Source organism: Alternaria alternata (assembly GCF_001642055.1).
Source record: "Alternaria alternata strain SRC1lrK2f unplaced genomic scaffold CC77scaffold_1, whole genome shotgun sequence".
In the NCBI taxonomy this organism is placed as follows: Eukaryota; Fungi; Ascomycota; class Dothideomycetes; order Pleosporales; family Pleosporaceae; genus Alternaria; species Alternaria alternata.
In genome coordinates this window covers 2,163,981-2,179,181 of record NW_017306190.1, presented here as the reverse complement: position 1 = coordinate 2,179,181, position 15,201 = coordinate 2,163,981, and the positions used below count along the sequence as shown (strand labels likewise).

The following is a 15,201-nucleotide window of genomic DNA, read 5'->3' as shown; positions in this document are numbered from 1 at the left end:
ATGACGCCACGGGCAGATTATCGATAAGCGACCCTTCATGCTTTCCTCAAACTCATTCGGAAATGGCAAGAACAACCCAGCATATACACACCTCAAACTCAAATTATGGCATCGACACAAACTGCTCCAGTCGCTCTACCGCGCGTCGCAATAACGTATTGCACGCAATGTAAGTGGATGTTGCGAGCAGCCTATGTACCTTTCTCCACATCCTCCGCTAATACGACGTCCACTAACAAGTGACCAGTTCGGCCAAGAACTCTTATCAACATTCGGACTGCAAATTGGAGAGATAGCACTGATACCTGCGACGGGTGGTCTCTTCACAGTTGAGTTGGTATGTTTGAACGAATGCTTGCATTAAACCATGCTAAGTTTGATAGACGTACTTGCCGCCATCTGAGGAAGGCCAAAAGGCAGAGGCAAAGAAAGTGCTCCTTTGGGATAGAAAGGCTAAAGGAGGTTTTCCAGGTTCGTAACCTAGGGACATGAGAGTGGCAAGATGAGTGGCTTACATGTCGCAGAGACGAAAGTACTAAAGCAACTAGTACGAGATCACATAGACCCTAATCGGGATCTGGGGCATTCGGACAAACATGGCAAGAAGAATGAAAACAAGGCAGAAGATGAGAAGCAGAACTTGGAGGGAAAGCAAGAACAGGGTCAGACAAACGAGGGTGCAGAAGTCAAGAGAAATCCAGATGGAACTGTTTGCGAGGACTGTAAATAAATTTGAGCCCAAGTATATCATTTGCTTTGCAACAGATTCAATACCGTACGACCTTTCGTCCGCTCATTACCCTTCAATGGCAATGCGGAAGAAGTCCACACCCTTGAGATACGTGAGCGCCCAGCTGTTCATCATGTCGAGATTATGCGCTCCTGGAATAGCCAAGCGCAGTATAGCTCTTTGCTCCCATCCGAGAGTCTTGGTCTGGCAGCAGTTTTGGATTATACTACCATGAGCTAGAATCGGAATCACTCATATCTTCCTACGAATCATGACGGTCGACCTTATCGAGACGCTTCATGAGGCGAATGTCCATGCGATGGATGTTCTTGCGCATAGCCGCCAGCTCGCTACGCAGTCGTTGAATCTGGCGATCGGCTTCTGCAGAGATCTTCTGGATACTGCTAGGAGCTTCGCAGTCGGATTTTGGCATTGACGAATAATAGGTACCTTCTGCGTTAGGAACACCAAGTGCTTCAACTAGGTTGTCAATTCGGAGACCATGTGATTCAGAGGCGGCTTCGAGTTCCTTGTAACGCTGATCCAAATCCTCAAGCTTGATGGAATAGATCTCGCCTGTAAGGTTGGTCACAGCTTGGGCACGCTGGACGAGGGTAATGACTTGAGAGTACGTGCCGAAAGGGTTGGTCTGCAATGCCAGGTCAAAACTGCTAGTGCTGTAAAACTGCACCGCCGCGATACTGACAGCAGCACCCATAACTGTTTTAAGAACGACCTCGGTCACACTCCGCAACCAGCTCTTGCGTGGGGTACTCTCTGCAATCAGGTCCTTGATGATTGAGATATCAAGGTTCTGAGAGGATTCCTCGACGTGTAGTGAGCTCCGAAGCAGGTCCAGCGCTACATAGACTCCATCAGTTGCTTTCGCGCAAGTTTTGAGAAGCTTCTTGAGCTCTTTTGTGATGAGAGCCTTGGCTTTGTCTTTACCCTCGGCGCTGAGATCAGACTCCTCAACCTCGTCGATACAGCTGGTAACCTTATCTCCCATCACGCCCATACAGAACACAGCCATCTGACTGACCGCTAGGGAGATCTGGGTGGCCCTGCTGAGCAATATCCTAGCGTTGGCAACGGGTAAACGATGAGCTTCCTCAAACTCGATGGCCTTATCGTGGAGGTCAAGGAGCGCAACGTTGACCGAGCTATAGCCACCAAATGTAGCCCACATGTAGAGCGGCTTCTTGCTATCATTCTGAACCTTGATGTATTCATAAAGCTGAAACATAGCCTTTTCGATGTCGCTCATAGAGTCGAGAACCTCATCCGCGCAGTTCCGCTGAGCCTGGTATTGCGTTAATCAAACACCAGGACACGGGTCAACCCGTACTTACTTTGACTGCTGAAGTGGACTCCTTCGCTTTCCCATTGGCACAGTCAACCCTTTTTTTGTGCGTCGCAATCGCGCCATTGACCATGTCGCTGTTTTCAGGACTCTTTTCAGGTGTGTCGTTCTCGACATCAGCGGCCTTGATCTCTTCCTCGGTAGCTTCACTTGCCTTCTTTTCGGCTTCTACTTGAAGACGGAGCTTCTCCTGGAACCGCTTGACGAACTCAGCCTTCTTGGCTTCGCCATCAGCATTCGTAGCGTCGGTGGCGTTGGGCGCGCGCGGCGGAGTTGGTGTAGCAGCAATAGCGCCGTCGCCTCCGGATGCATCTTTCTTTGTTTGCTCGTCATCATTTGCCGTTTGCGTGTTGGGATGCTGCCACAAGCTATCGCTTGTATCGTCCCTGTCGGTGATTTGGGCTATGCTCGCCTCGCTGTCGATGCTCATGTTTGTGGTGATGATGGATCCGATGTTAATAGTGGAAGTTGACTTGTTGAGATCAATATGGAGTAGTGATTGTCACAGCCTGGGGTATTACAATGTTGATAAGCTCGAGGTGCGCGCAGACCGATTGGGGAGGAGTGAAGTCGAGATGAGCGTGATTTGCGCTTAGTGTTGATTGGTCAAATTTGCGCAACACACTAGCGCAATTTCCTCTTTGAGCAGTATGAAGGGAAAGCATACATTCTGGAAGGCAACCGAGGTTGCGCAGATGATTCTGAGGTTGGAAGTCATCAAATAACATGACGTAGGTCACAGGAAGGACGTTCGAGAGGACAATTGAAAACGGTAACAGGAAGTGGTGGCTTGCCTGAGGCAGACAAAGAGAGTGGTGGGAATGGCATTAAAACGATAACAAACCGTGAGGAAGTCCACGGTTCAGACACAGACACGAAAAGCCGAAAAGTATCGCGACCGCCGAGCTTGCGCCCCTTCAAGCCTTTCTTATCGTCATATGAAAGAAGACGAATGCCTTGGAGGCGCCGTGAATGTTAAGAAGCTCCGTAATGCTGCAGCAGTTAGTGTTGGTGGATGATCGATTGCCTATTCTCAGGACATGAACAATGCAACGACCTCTAGTCCGAGATAATCAACTCAGAACGCTGTCATGGAGAATTTGTGGTCCCCCACTCACAACAGGCCAGTGTGGTGCGGCATGTTCCACCAAGAACGCGTCGCGTCCTCGGACGCGGTATGCTTACATGTGGAGACCGGAAGGACGCGCGGATACGGTCATGTATGCAACCCAGGGCCACCTGCATCCCCTGTCTGGTGTTACTGTCATCGATTATTTGGTCGTCAGTCTATGGCTCGACACCGGAGAATTGGCTGGATGCATATGCGACGTGGGCTGCTTGTTTGCCTTGCCTGAATCCTGCATACCTAAATCAGACCCTTCTCTAGCTACAAAAACACTGCGAGACGTCAATCGGTAGGTGTAATGTTCTTGAATCTCGAGATATACTCTCTAAAGATATTAGAGTGGTAGCGCGCCTTGTACGGCATTGTATGGCGTCAAAACTGTGGTAGAGGCCCGGGTGTCGTTGCTGCATGCTGTGCGTTCGGGACGGCGTAAAGGTGTCAACCAACGCGTGCTTGCAGTAGTTTGAAGCTTGGAATTCAGATACTGTATCTTGAGGTGGCACCATAATCAGCGTGACGGGCCAATATCATCAGGACGCCAGCATACGCCGATGCCGTGTTCTAGGTACTCTGTTTCGCAATCAGCGACAGATGATCCAGAGTTTGATTGTCTACTGCAAAGTGCAAGATATTTGTTGCATAGCAAGAAGAGCATGTAGACCCTTGACGGGCAGTGGAAAGTAGTGTATAAGGTTTAGCGGTTTGGGGAACGCAAGCATACGTCGACCTCGGGCTGCTTGGGCACCTGTAGAACGACGAGGAATGAGATATCGCGGCAGATCGATAGGCGAGCATGAACAGAGGGCTTGTGGGCCGAGTTTTGGTGATGTATGGACGTACAGTATGATGCCAGCGCAATGAGGAGAGCCGAGCACCCTTGGCCGGCGATCATGGCGGCCGCCACGGCGTCCCCACCCAACCTCTCGAGAGAGTCGTGTTATTCGTTGGTTTTTGCACGATAGCATGAACCACACCCTCGTACATGTCGAACGCGATATCTGATCCCCACACCCTCCGACATTACGCATTCATGTTGGTAGATCCCTGTGACGAGTCGGTCGGCGATGGGTGAGCTGTCTTTGCTATGCTCAGAGCGACGCCACCCCTCAGCTGGCGAGATCGCCAAAAAAAAGCCCGGAGACGCCCAATGCCGTGCCACTTACCCTGCAATCTTGCCAAATTCTTAGAGTAGCTATTTCCCCGCATGCGCTTTGCCGTACTGAGGCTTGTGAGCTTTAGGCTGGGATGTATCTCAGCTCTAAGCGTTGGCAACTTGCGGCTGAGCACTGAATGCAAATTCTTAGGTCTCGAACACAACTCATCACCATGATGGTACGATCTGGATCGTAGAACGAATCCCCGACAGCTACATATTTGGCGCTATGGAAGTAGCCCGCGCAAGCCACTGACTGCCGATCCCTTATCTGGGAAAGATCGTCTCACCAATTCGTTCTACCGGATCCGCCAGACGTAGCCTCACCAACCAAAAGACGCCATCATGGACCGAACTGCGTCGCGTCTTAGCTGTCGAGATAGGTGAAGGCGCAACAAGGGTCTGTCGACGTACATACAATAGTTGCTTTGTCCCACGTCCCACCGCGACAGACTTCTGCTTAGTTTTGATTTCAACACGGCAGACCAGGAATCCCTGCCCGTGCTCCATGAGCTTCTCATTCTGTGGTACTCATGCACACTCTTATTTAGATCAGCATGGCTTCGGAAGACAACCCGTCTTGTCAGACTAGCTCTGTGGAGGAGCCTCATCAACAACTGATTCCCACGCGCATTTCGTTCACTTCTTGTAACCTTCGTATGGATGACCCTAGGACCTTGAATCAAGTAGTCTCCGCGGCACCGACAAGCGGATCTACACTACCTCACCACACCAGCCTACCTACAACTCGACGTCATACCTTAACGATTGGCGATCGCGTTGCCTCTACATTACTGGAGACCAACAACCACACGAGACGTCTTAAGACCATCGAAACGCGACCAAGGTCGGCCACTTGCCTTGCGACAACATCCAAGCCGATGCATCCTACCAAAGTACAACGATGGGTCGGCTTGACCCGTACTGTGAGCGACTGGGATCATGGACTACGCAGAGTATGTTTGAGCACTTCGTCATTGAAGCTAGGCTAACAGCAAGAAAGGACCCTGAGTTGTGGTATGAAGGAGGAGATTGTTTCGTCCACCTACACGCAAAAGGGGCCTCGCGTCGTGGGCCGTCCTTTTGCGTTCCCTTCAGACTGTTACGGCAGAAGAAGTGTGACGCCATGTTGAATTTATGCGACGCCCAAATCGCACCTGCGCCAGGATCTGCCTCCCAGCGATTGAGGCGAATGCCCAGCTCCCTCAACAACACCAATCGGGAATCAAACGTCGTCGAGCTTTTCATCCCTGCTTCAGAAGATTCATCCCAGGACTCTTTCAGGCAGCACATTACAACTCGCAACTTCTTTGCGTTCCTGCTAGGTAAACCACTGGTCGGCGATCATATGGGCCAAGCATTTGTAGACCTCCAAGAACGGTTGCAGCACTTCCGACCAAGCCATGCGAACAACCATCAAGACTTTCTCGACTACGCAGAAAACCAAGGGTACCGAGATCTGGTAGAGTGCACAGACTATGCCCTTGCAAGTCTCTTCTATGCAGAACACTATAAGCTTAGAGATACCTGGGTTGATGCTTTCGCCCACTGTGTTGGTATGAGTGAAAGCCTTGTCCTCAGCCCGGAATATGTGGTATGTATTCTATCATCTGATCGAGGATAACTTTCTAACACATTCTTATAGCTGACTTCGAAGCTCACGAAAGCACTGATTACCCGAGCTCATCTCGAAGTCGATGGGCACCTCGGCCGCGTATCGATCGCACTAAGCAGGTTCTTGCAAGAGGACCTCTCCCCAACTTATCTTGGGCTGACAGATGGCGCCAGAAGCCACCTTGATCGCTTTCGCCGTTTCTTACATACCTTTTACGTCGGAAAGTTTGGATATTGGCCACCACCACGGGGCGCTACCTTTCCTAAAGCGCTTTACAAGTCAATGTATTACGATTTTCAGAATCTCTACGACTACCTCGTAGACACCGAGTCGACCGCCGATTTTTCATCTCAAAGACCTGCTAGCGGCGGCATCTGCGTCTTACAGAACGTTATGACCTTCGACCAACGACATGGATTCAAGTCCCAGCCCCATCCTTTACCTCTCCTACCAGTATATGCATCGTCGCCGAAGAGAACAAACTCTCAGAAAACGAACTCGCAGAAAGCTTTGAGGCAGCTCATCCTGGCATCGCAACACAACAAGTCACATCTACAAGATACCATGCATGGTGCTTTGGCAGCGGCAACCAATACCTTGGATTCGAGCGCGATGGAATCGAGCATTGTACAGGCCTATATCCATTTCGAGAAGGCACACGCTATCAATGCTAGTCAACGTGAGGGGAAGATATCATCGACAGATGCGCGTAAAGTAAGATGGCTTGTAATCTACGGGACACTGCAATATCTGGTGTCCGCTCTTCGCGCACCGAAAGAGGTTCGCGATTCGGAAAGCCCAGAATACGCTCTGTGTTACGTCGCGGAGCCCATCGCTTCGACTACCAACAGCGGTGCTACGACCCCTTTGGCCACACCCTCGGTCAATGTACCGTTGGCCATCGACGACTATCTTGCGGAATCTCAAAGCAGCCCCTACTCGATAGAGCCCGACTGCCAAAGGGAGGATTACTTCACGCCGCGAAATCTAAGTCGGCGTGGATCCATGGAAGTCGCACCACTTAAGATATCTCAACCCCTTCGCTCGTCTTCGGTTCGCTCGTTCGCACGGCGATCATTATCAGCTCGAGGTTCGCGAAGGAATAGTCTCTCGACACCCATACGAAGATCTGTTGGCATGAATCAAGAATTTGGAGATCGATCGAAAGACACAGCGTCAGTCTCGCAAGCTAGTTCTCGTCAGGTGTCGTCCACTTACTCGGAATCTGTTTACTCAGAGCACTCGACGACACCCACAGCCGACAGTAGAGCTAATCCCGAAACCTCATGGCTCAGATCGCCGTCGCCTTCTGCTTCCCGTAGCAGGCAGACCTCTACAGGTAGCACGGCCACACGCCCCCGTACGCCCCTACTTGATTCCGTACAGCTTGAGCGTGCTACGTTTCCAACTTTCTCAAAAGCCACTGGGGAGCCACCCAGCCGATCAGATAGTACAAGCTCTACAGCAAGCTCACTGTGGAGTGAAGGTGCCGCAAGTGCCGCCTCGTCTAAGTCGAGTACATCGGGAGAAGGCCCCGTTCATAAGGTTAGCCCCGCAGAAGAGAGTGGGCTTCTAGGCGGGCTTGTGTCTTTTGAGACACCCAGAGCCACGGCACCAACCCTGCCACAAAGCGAAATACACCCCCTACTACGACAACAATCTCCACAAACCGACTTTGAGTTTGGCTTCGGAAAAGCAGAGCCAGAAATCACTTACGATGTCCATGAACATTCTAATGGCAATATGATGATTGGCATGGCTGTTTCTACTCCATCAGTGCCGGCCAGAAGATCTAGCTTGAAGCTTTTCCCAGATACAAAGCATGCTGTCGCCACTGAACAGGCACGTTCTCTCATTGCTGAGAGGAGGCCTTCTCTTCCTCGAAGCATTTCTACTCCATCCACCCTAGGCACTTCGTCTAAGCAAGGCTCAGCAACTCCATCGTCTACAACCACGACTCCAAGTGGCTACTGGGAACAGTACAAAGCCACTCTCACACAACAAAGAGCGCGATCAAAGACCGTGTCTTCCAGCGGATCTACTCCATCTTCTATTGTTAAGATGCCTACAGTACTCAAGGCATCCTTTGCGCGCATTGGTCCTCGTAACAACGAAGATCGCGGCGTTAAGAGAGAGCGCAGGCTTTCTACTCTATGGCGACACTGATCGTCGGATAATAGCCACTCTGTACTGTTTTCTGGTTTTCCTTTTATCTTTCTGCTACAGCGATTCTCATGCATGGTGTTCCGGCGTACAAAACAAGCATGTTATATACCCTTTCAAGCGTTCAGGTATCCACCTCTCATTTTAGGAGTATAGTAGTTATATCACGACTGAACGATACAATCTTCCTCAACATCTTCCACATGATCTTTCGCATATACACGTTTTCGCCATGCCGACTTCCTCACTAGGTTCCTTTCCCCGCTCTCCAATCGTGCAACAGTCTTTCCGCAACAGCTAGCGCTGTCGCAGAAACATATCCGAACTAACCACTCTACACTATTAGCCTGGACAACGACGTCCCCTATGTCGACACTGTCGAGCTCGATGCTGCTCAAAGTAATACTGGAGTCAACAGGGCTAGCGCAGATAGATCCCTCAATCTCGTAGAGAAAGTCTTCCGTGAGGCTGTTGAAAGAAGTCGATGACTCCTGCGAGGAAGGAGCGTTATCATCGTATACGAAATTACGATCACCAGTGATTGCTCCGGTGCTACTTTTCGAAGCTCGCTGTATTGCAGCCTTATCGGGCAATGCACTTGTACTGGCGTTCATGTCTCCTGGTGAGCTCTCTTCCAGTTGCGCAATAGCGGTGCAAATTGTGCGGTAGCGATTGCAAACGGCTATACTAGACTGCGTCCCTGCAAAGTGCGAATTTGTACTTGGGACACACCTGACATCTTCACAGCTGCACAAAGTCCCATCCCTTCCAACAATCACGTTGATAGAAGTGCTGTGCAAGACACTCCATTCTAGAACGGCGGTAACGGGTGCCAACAAAGCAATGGAACATTCCACGCGTATGTTTCCACATGCTCGGTGGCTTTCCCATGGGCATTGACACCGAAGATTCGAGTCTTGCAGAGGACCCAATGACATCATGCCGATTTTCCACTAGGGGCCCGCAAGCTTGTCGCACTATCGAAAGCCTCAACAAACATGCGCTCCACAGACACCACCTAATGCGAAACACATGAGGTGTTTCTTTCGCGGACATGCATATCGTCGCTAGGCGCAACGCGTTTGCTGCTATTTTTGGCCAGGCCTATCCGCTCGCGCCTTGCAAGATCCGATCCATCCTGTTTGCGAGTGCGAATGCACACAGCTGACCTGCCCGTTGGTCGGGACGCACGTTCACGTTACATCGACTGCTACGCTACATCACAGTCTGTGGCGTTGGCGGATGTGGCGTGCGGCTCTGGCACCCTGCATGTCACGATTTGAGGCTGCGCAGCCTTGCAGTCACCAAAAATGGCACCGCTCGCAGGCGTTCATGGAACCACTTGTGCCAAGCAGTGTCGACGTCAACGTGGTGGCTGTTCACAGGAGCGGTTGAATGCTCTTGTCGTATTCGGACTATGCCACCATAGTTGTTGCAACCAAAGCGGATGAATCACTGAAATGCAGAACAATGCATCAAGCTGCGATAACATCACAAAATGCGCAACCACAACATACGAGGTGCGTACCTTGTTGTTCGACGATCACTGCCACTTAGATCCCAGAAAAATGCTAGCGGTCAAGGGTCTAACTGCTAGACTCGGAGATTTGTACCCACGTCGGCCCACGTCCGTCCGGGGAGGCGACATCATTGCCTGCGTGCGACCCAGCCGACTGTGGAATACGAGGTATGACCGAATACATGAGCTTGGATGGACGTTGGTCGAGTGTTAGGGCCAAGTGACGTTGAAATGGTTATGAAGATCTTCACAGAGATATAAGTACGGCCTCATCCTGTCCTACTTCAACTACACACACTCCAACCAAACTCAAACAAGCTCATTCCAACCAAAAACACCAACAAACTCCAAACCCGACATCATGCAGTTCTTCACTCTCGCCGCCCTCTTCGGTGCCGCCGCCATGGCAGCACCCGCTCCTCAGACCCCCGAGTGCCCCAACCCAGCTCACTGCGGTGGTGGCCCACCAGACCCAAACACTTACGAGAACATCGACTTCACCGACTACACCCTCCGCAAGAACAACGGCACTATCCAGTCCGTTTCGTTCAAGCTCACCGGCAAGAACGCCACCGACCTCGAGTGCTCTGGTGGTCCTTACCCTGTCCTTCCTGCTGAGGTTGAGACTTGCGGTGACTCCAAGTACCGCTTCGGCATGTACCAGCCTGAGAACAGCACCGACACCTTCGCTATCCGCGTCTACCACGAGCTTGGCACTGCGTACGTATCCCGAGCATCTACTTTCATGAACAACAAGCTAACCAATTTTAATAGTTTCGGCTTCTGGGGCGAGGGCGAAGTTCCCACCTACTGCCACGCTGGTGGTAATGGCATCAACGACTTTGTCTGCCAGCAGACCAACGCTTACACTATGGTCATTACTGCCTCTGGTTAAATATCCTCTACACTTGAAGGATAACCAAATACCTTTTGTACATACTGTTTTATACCACTTCACAAGTAATATAATTATCAACTTGGACGCACCAACTATTGACGGGCTACTGGCTATGAACGCCGTGTGCCACAGATCTTAGAGAGTAGTGAAATATATAAAGAGGCGAGGAATTCAGGGCAATCCTATACCAAACCTCACGTCGTCAGTGTATCTTCACATCACCTTGTGAATGAAATGCTATCAGAATCGCACATGGAGAACAGTAAGTAACGATTGTAGGCTCTATTCAAGATTGGGATTCCAAGGGCTCTGTAAGCCGAACATGTCACATAACATGTATTACAGTAAGCTTTCTTATCCTTAAAGGCCCTAATCTATGTACTTGCCCTCAACTCTATCTTCCTAACAACAACAGTAACATCAGGCATACTACATGAATAGCGGCACTTTTATCATTCTGCTAACAGTCACCTTCCCTACTCTCGCGATACTATCCTTTCTCTTCTCGCTAGCAACATACTTTCTACCCCCAAGAGTACATCCAGGAACGAGAGCTCGTGTGGAGAACCTCGAGGAACTTTTGGATATCATACCGGAGATAGTTGAACACATTAAGAATCTAAGAAGAGTGGTCACTCACGAAAAGAGAAGGAAGAGGAAGCTGCAGAGTGATCTCAGAAATAGTGTGCCAATGGTAGGTATACTCGGTGGATCTGGCTCCTTGCTGGACGATGACGACGCACTTGAGACGGCGTCTGCTACAGAGTTACCGCCCAGCCCTGAGCATGAACCTTCATCTATGAATGGTACAGCAGATATCCTTCCGCAACTAGTACTCCATGTTGGGAATGAAGAAAACGGCTTCTCTCTACGTCTTCAACCAGTTTTCATCTATGAACATATTGGAACGCCCTCCTCCATTGGATATCAGCCAACCCTCACCATTAACTATCGGCCAATTGTCATCCACGATTATCCACCTGCGTCTTCTACCCATGATGAATTCGCCGAGCGTGTTACTGCACGCGCAGGAGATATCCGTCCCCGTCCTCGCCTCTCTATGCCCGAGCTCAATGAAGCCATTGGAGATTGGGGTAACGTAGTGAACACACCTGAAGGTCCAGTTCTGCGCATCCATGGGGAGGAAGGCCATGAATTCCATATTCGGCAACGTGCGGACAGCCGGCAAAACGGTGAGCACAGGACGAATAGATACGCGACAGCTACTCAGATTATCCATCCGAGCACGTATACCGCGCGTGTCGTGGAATCGACAACACCGGACTCTTCCACGCGGTCGTCGCGCAGCGCATCGCTAAGTGGGACTACCCTGGTTGACTCAGTTGCGAGTTTTAGCATCGATGATGACGATAATGATGCAGTAGTTCCCAATGGTGACATAGATGGTGCGCCATTGGGAAACGATGAGATCTATCGGAATAACGCCTATGAGACACCCGCTGCTAATGTGCGACGACGCCGAGCTGTTAGCAATATAAGGAGGACCGCTAGACAGAATGCACATGCGGAGAGAGACAACGCGATGATGAACGAGGAGGATGGGAATGTTGATGTAGCGGAGGCGGAGGATGTGTGGTGGGGTCTACGACACCGGAGGAGGGATAGCATGGAGGTGGAGATGATGCAGCATATGCTTAGTCGAGAGCGCGCGATACAGGCAGAGCAGACACATCGTGTTGAAACGAATGGCGGTGAGAGCGACGGGGGTAACGAGTCATCTGACGGCTTGTTGGGGGAGGCAAGAAGGCCTGCTAGCGGGTAGGTGTCTAAGCAAAAGTTTTGACCGACAGGAAAACTGCACGGTAGTTACTTGATCTGTCGTGTAATAAACCTGCGGTCTAGATTCGCCTTATCTCGTGATATTGTAGGCGCATGAACTCGTTCTGGGGTGCTTCAAGTGCAGACACTTCCAGGCAGATAACGCAACGACGAGTAAATATCAGTTTTTGGAGACCTTTGGGTGCTTTCCTATATATCTATGCTCTACCACATACTATCAAGTTTCCTACACGCAATGCAGTTCTGAACACTCTGCCCCTTGTCCTAGCGTTTTCAATGATACAGTCCACTGTGTCTCTTATACCGCTGAGAAAGTCATATCTTTATAGCGCTTCTCCAGATCCTCATAGTAAAACATGTTGGACATCATTCCTCCTCTTTACTTATAACATGAACAGTTGTCGAAGATATAGTGGGCTCGATAATACATTCGTTGAAGCGTTGTCAGATGTTCGCGCAAACCGTTAAGATGGTCTCAGCTGCTCCGTCTTCGAGGGATCGCAGGCCAGCGACGGGCGTAGAAGGCGATCGTAGCTGTCCCTCGCTGAACGCCATCCTGGAACGCAAGCTCAATGTCCTGGACCGAATGAGCCTGCGATCTAAGCGTTATAGCGAACGCTCTAGCAATGATGCCTGACGTATAGTGACTTTCTGATAAGACTTGTTTTAGCTGGAACGAGTCTACCAGGGACGATACGAGTCCTTTTATATGTGCTAAGCTTGTTTTGTTGCGATGCATGCCAAATGCCCGGGACACCATAGCCATAGCTCGTGCCGTGCCAACGTTTATGCTGTTATTCTTATCCCGTATTCGCGAGGAGACATACTGCGTCCTGCGGCCAGATTGTATCTCGTTGAGACTTAGTACGTCTTCACATGTCTGTTCTTGATTGGAGAGTTGGCGCAACTCTGAGAGCGGGAAGTGAGAGATGATGGCTGCAGCAGGTACAGAAGCCCATACCATCCGCTCTGACGAATGTTAGTATCAACACAGCATATATCGCGTATTGTTGTATTACCTGCATGTCCTTTATATCTGGCCCACCAAGCTTGGCCTTCTGCTTTTAACATGCGCAGGATTTCTGCTGCTGGTAAGGTTTTGTTTGGTTGTTGGAGTAATGCGTGATCGAGCGCGACTACATGTAAGATTAACAATTAGCCATGAACAACGAGTTTATTAGAGAATGAAACATACCGACAGCTATCCTGGGGTCTTTCATTGTGGAAGCCTTAACGAGCGCCTGTAGAAGACTAGTTGAGACAGATACAAACGCGGATGCACCACCGCTCATTGAGAGATGCAAGTTTGTGAGAATCATGAGCGCCTGTCGTCCTTGACCATCAGGGGAGAAGGGCGGTGGATATTCACCCTTCCAGATTGAGAACGCTTGGCTCACGAAGCCAGTCTCTTCGTCGAACATCGTCCTGCTGTTTGCATCCCATACCCTGAACCCAATAGAATTGGTGGTAGGCAAGGAACTAGGGCTTGGTTGCGTAAATGTAACCGGGGATGTGTTAAGATCCTCAACATCCGACCAGTTCTCTTCATCTTCATATTTAACGTCCGCTGCTAGAGTTACTCCTCCAAGCGGAGGAACCTGTGCTGATGATCCTTGAACATTTGGCGCTAGAGGTACACAAGACATCTTCCTCTCTCTCTCTGCCGCGCGCCGAACTAGAGATTTCCAGTACTTCCTTGTGGTCGGAGATCTCGCGTATTGAGCTAAACCAGACTTTCGTTTGACCTCGATTCTCCGCCGCGACAAGTTAATGCCATATTCAGCCGCCTTCTCTTCGACGATCGCACGTATTTCACCGTACTTCTGCATAGGATCATGAAAAGGTACAGCCATGACGCGACCGAATTCTGGGTAAGCACGTGGGCCGTACAAGACCAGGTGGCTGTCGAACTGATAGCGAATAACTGAAAGTCGTAGATCTTGGTCAGTAACAGCATTGAAAGTCCTCGGAAGCGTCGTTGCGTCTTTGTCACTGTACCATCGGTAAAGGATCGTCAGCAGCTCCCGCTCATCTTCATCCCACTGGTGGGGTGGGTCACGTTCGAGGCGTTTCAATGCTGCTAATGAATCGAAGCCACTAGGCTCACCATATTTTGGTACGGCATCGAGTGTCTTGTGGACGTTTGCCATCCCGAAGTTGAGAGTTCGACGTACCGGTGGCGTTCGTTCAATATTGGAAACTTCGAGATGACGGCTTGTCTTCGAAGAATTGTGCAGCTTAGTAGAGACGATTCCGCCTGAAATCAGCGGGCATGGACTTGATAATGGCTCTGTACTTCCTGAAGCGTATCGTGATGTGCCTAGAGGATTTTCCATCGCAAGATCTTCGTCAGGCTCGCTCTTGATATACGATCCGAAGAGGCCCTCAATAGAAGGTAGTACCAAGTCTTGCTCATTGCTGTCTTCGCAGTCATCGTGATTGCTAGCTAACATTGGTCGTAGGCTGTTAGCCCTTGCCCTGTAACACTGTAGGCAAGAATAATTGGTGACCACTTACCTTGAATATCAGTTTCTGCCACGTTGTCTGGTTGCTCTAGAGCATGCGCGCCTTGCAGTGCCGTAGCTGTCACAGCTTCTACGGCCGGCTCCCACAGCATTACGCCGGCATCTGCAAGCCTCCAGGTGTGTCTTGTCATTGCGATGTTATAAGTGAGAAGCTGCTTGAAGAGTTTTCATGGATCAGACAGCCAAATCAAGGCGCGTTGAACTGTAACCATCATGTTGGCACGCCAAGAAGACGTGTGAGAACGCGTCTGACGTGTCATGAGCGCGTTACGTGTGGTGAGGGAACAGAGGGGGCTTCTTTTGTTAAAC

The 15,201-nt window shown here is 50.4% G+C and overlaps 7 protein-coding genes across 7 annotated transcripts; 4 read left to right on the top strand and 3 right to left on the bottom strand.

Annotated features, from left to right (window-relative positions):
• Positions 1 to 105: 105 nt before the first annotated feature.
• CC77DRAFT_1090393 (hypothetical protein) lies at positions 106 to 776 on the top strand (the record flags this gene model as incomplete). The annotated part of the gene is made up of 4 exons (XM_018529517.1): positions 106 to 195; positions 248 to 337; positions 384 to 471; positions 525 to 776. The coding sequence occupies 4 exons, from the start codon at positions 106 to 108 to the stop codon at positions 728 to 730; spliced, it is 474 nt and encodes a 157-aa protein (XP_018391935.1). The 3' UTR covers positions 731 to 776.
• Positions 777 to 861: 85 nt separating this feature from the next.
• CC77DRAFT_54783 (hypothetical protein) lies at positions 862 to 2,831 on the bottom strand. The gene is made up of 2 exons (XM_018532131.1): positions 2,083 to 2,831; positions 862 to 2,033 (listed from the first exon to the last, which is right to left on the bottom strand). Exons 1-2 carry the CDS (start codon positions 2,521 to 2,523, stop codon positions 993 to 995), a joined length of 1,482 nt encoding a protein of 493 aa, XP_018391934.1. The 5' UTR covers positions 2,524 to 2,831; the 3' UTR covers positions 862 to 992.
• Positions 2,832 to 4,465: 1,634 nt separating this feature from the next.
• On the top strand, positions 4,466 to 8,364 carry CC77DRAFT_1015799 (hypothetical protein). The gene is made up of 3 exons (XM_018524095.1): positions 4,466 to 5,328; positions 5,376 to 5,966; positions 6,018 to 8,364. The coding sequence occupies exons 1-3, from the start codon at positions 4,930 to 4,932 to the stop codon at positions 8,151 to 8,153; spliced, it is 3,126 nt and encodes a 1,041-aa protein (XP_018391933.1). The 5' UTR covers positions 4,466 to 4,929; the 3' UTR covers positions 8,154 to 8,364.
• CC77DRAFT_54224 (hypothetical protein) lies at positions 8,235 to 9,144 on the bottom strand. Its single transcript, XM_018532093.1, has one exon. It carries the CDS (start codon positions 9,089 to 9,091, stop codon positions 8,315 to 8,317), a length of 777 nt encoding a protein of 258 aa, XP_018391932.1. The 5' UTR covers positions 9,092 to 9,144; the 3' UTR covers positions 8,235 to 8,314.
• An 886-nt stretch (positions 9,145 to 10,030) lies between these two features.
• On the top strand, positions 10,031 to 10,564 carry CC77DRAFT_1004449 (hypothetical protein; the record flags this gene model as incomplete). Its single annotated transcript, XM_018523267.1, has 2 exons — positions 10,031 to 10,389; positions 10,444 to 10,564. 2 exons carry the CDS (start codon positions 10,031 to 10,033, stop codon positions 10,562 to 10,564), a joined length of 480 nt encoding a protein of 159 aa, XP_018391931.1.
• A 210-nt stretch (positions 10,565 to 10,774) lies between these two features.
• On the top strand, positions 10,775 to 12,537 carry CC77DRAFT_1015797 (hypothetical protein). Its single transcript, XM_018524094.1, has 2 exons — positions 10,775 to 10,829; positions 10,983 to 12,537. Exon 2 carries the CDS (start codon positions 11,001 to 11,003, stop codon positions 12,348 to 12,350), a length of 1,350 nt encoding a protein of 449 aa, XP_018391930.1. The 5' UTR covers positions 10,775 to 10,829; positions 10,983 to 11,000; the 3' UTR covers positions 12,351 to 12,537.
• On the bottom strand, positions 12,531 to 14,645 carry CC77DRAFT_53636 (hypothetical protein). The gene is made up of 3 exons (XM_018532058.1): positions 13,563 to 14,645; positions 13,387 to 13,503; positions 12,531 to 13,336 (listed from the first exon to the last, which is right to left on the bottom strand). Exons 1-3 carry the CDS (start codon positions 14,515 to 14,517, stop codon positions 12,843 to 12,845), a joined length of 1,566 nt encoding a protein of 521 aa, XP_018391929.1. The 5' UTR covers positions 14,518 to 14,645; the 3' UTR covers positions 12,531 to 12,842.
• Positions 14,646 to 15,201: the final 556 nt, after the last annotated feature.

Coding starts and splice junctions, on each gene's coding strand:
- CC77DRAFT_54783 (XM_018532131.1), bottom strand. CDS start 2,523: ATGAGCATCGACAGCGAGGCGAGCATAGCCCAAATCACCGACAGGGAC. Junction 2,034..2,082: donor AGTCCACTTCAGCAGTCAAA/GTAAGTACGGGT, acceptor ACGCAATACCAG/GCTCAGCGGAACTGCGCGGA.
- CC77DRAFT_54224 (XM_018532093.1), bottom strand. CDS start 9,091: ATGATGTCATTGGGTCCTCTGCAAGACTCGAATCTTCGGTGTCAATGC.
- CC77DRAFT_1015797 (XM_018524094.1), top strand. CDS start 11,001: ATGAATAGCGGCACTTTTATCATTCTGCTAACAGTCACCTTCCCTACT.
- CC77DRAFT_53636 (XM_018532058.1), bottom strand. CDS start 14,517: ATGGCAAACGTCCACAAGACACTCGATGCCGTACCAAAATATGGTGAG. Junction 13,504..13,562: donor AGACCCCAGGATAGCTGTCG/GTATGTTTCATT, acceptor TCTTACATGTAG/TCGCGCTCGATCACGCATTA. Junction 13,337..13,386: donor CAGATATAAAGGACATGCAG/GTAATACAACAA, acceptor AACATTCGTCAG/AGCGGATGGTATGGGCTTCT.
- CC77DRAFT_1015799 (XM_018524095.1), top strand. CDS start 4,930: ATGGCTTCGGAAGACAACCCGTCTTGTCAGACTAGCTCTGTGGAGGAG. Junction 5,329..5,375: donor GGGATCATGGACTACGCAGA/GTATGTTTGAGC, acceptor ACAGCAAGAAAG/GACCCTGAGTTGTGGTATGA. Junction 5,967..6,017: donor TCCTCAGCCCGGAATATGTG/GTATGTATTCTA, acceptor ACATTCTTATAG/CTGACTTCGAAGCTCACGAA.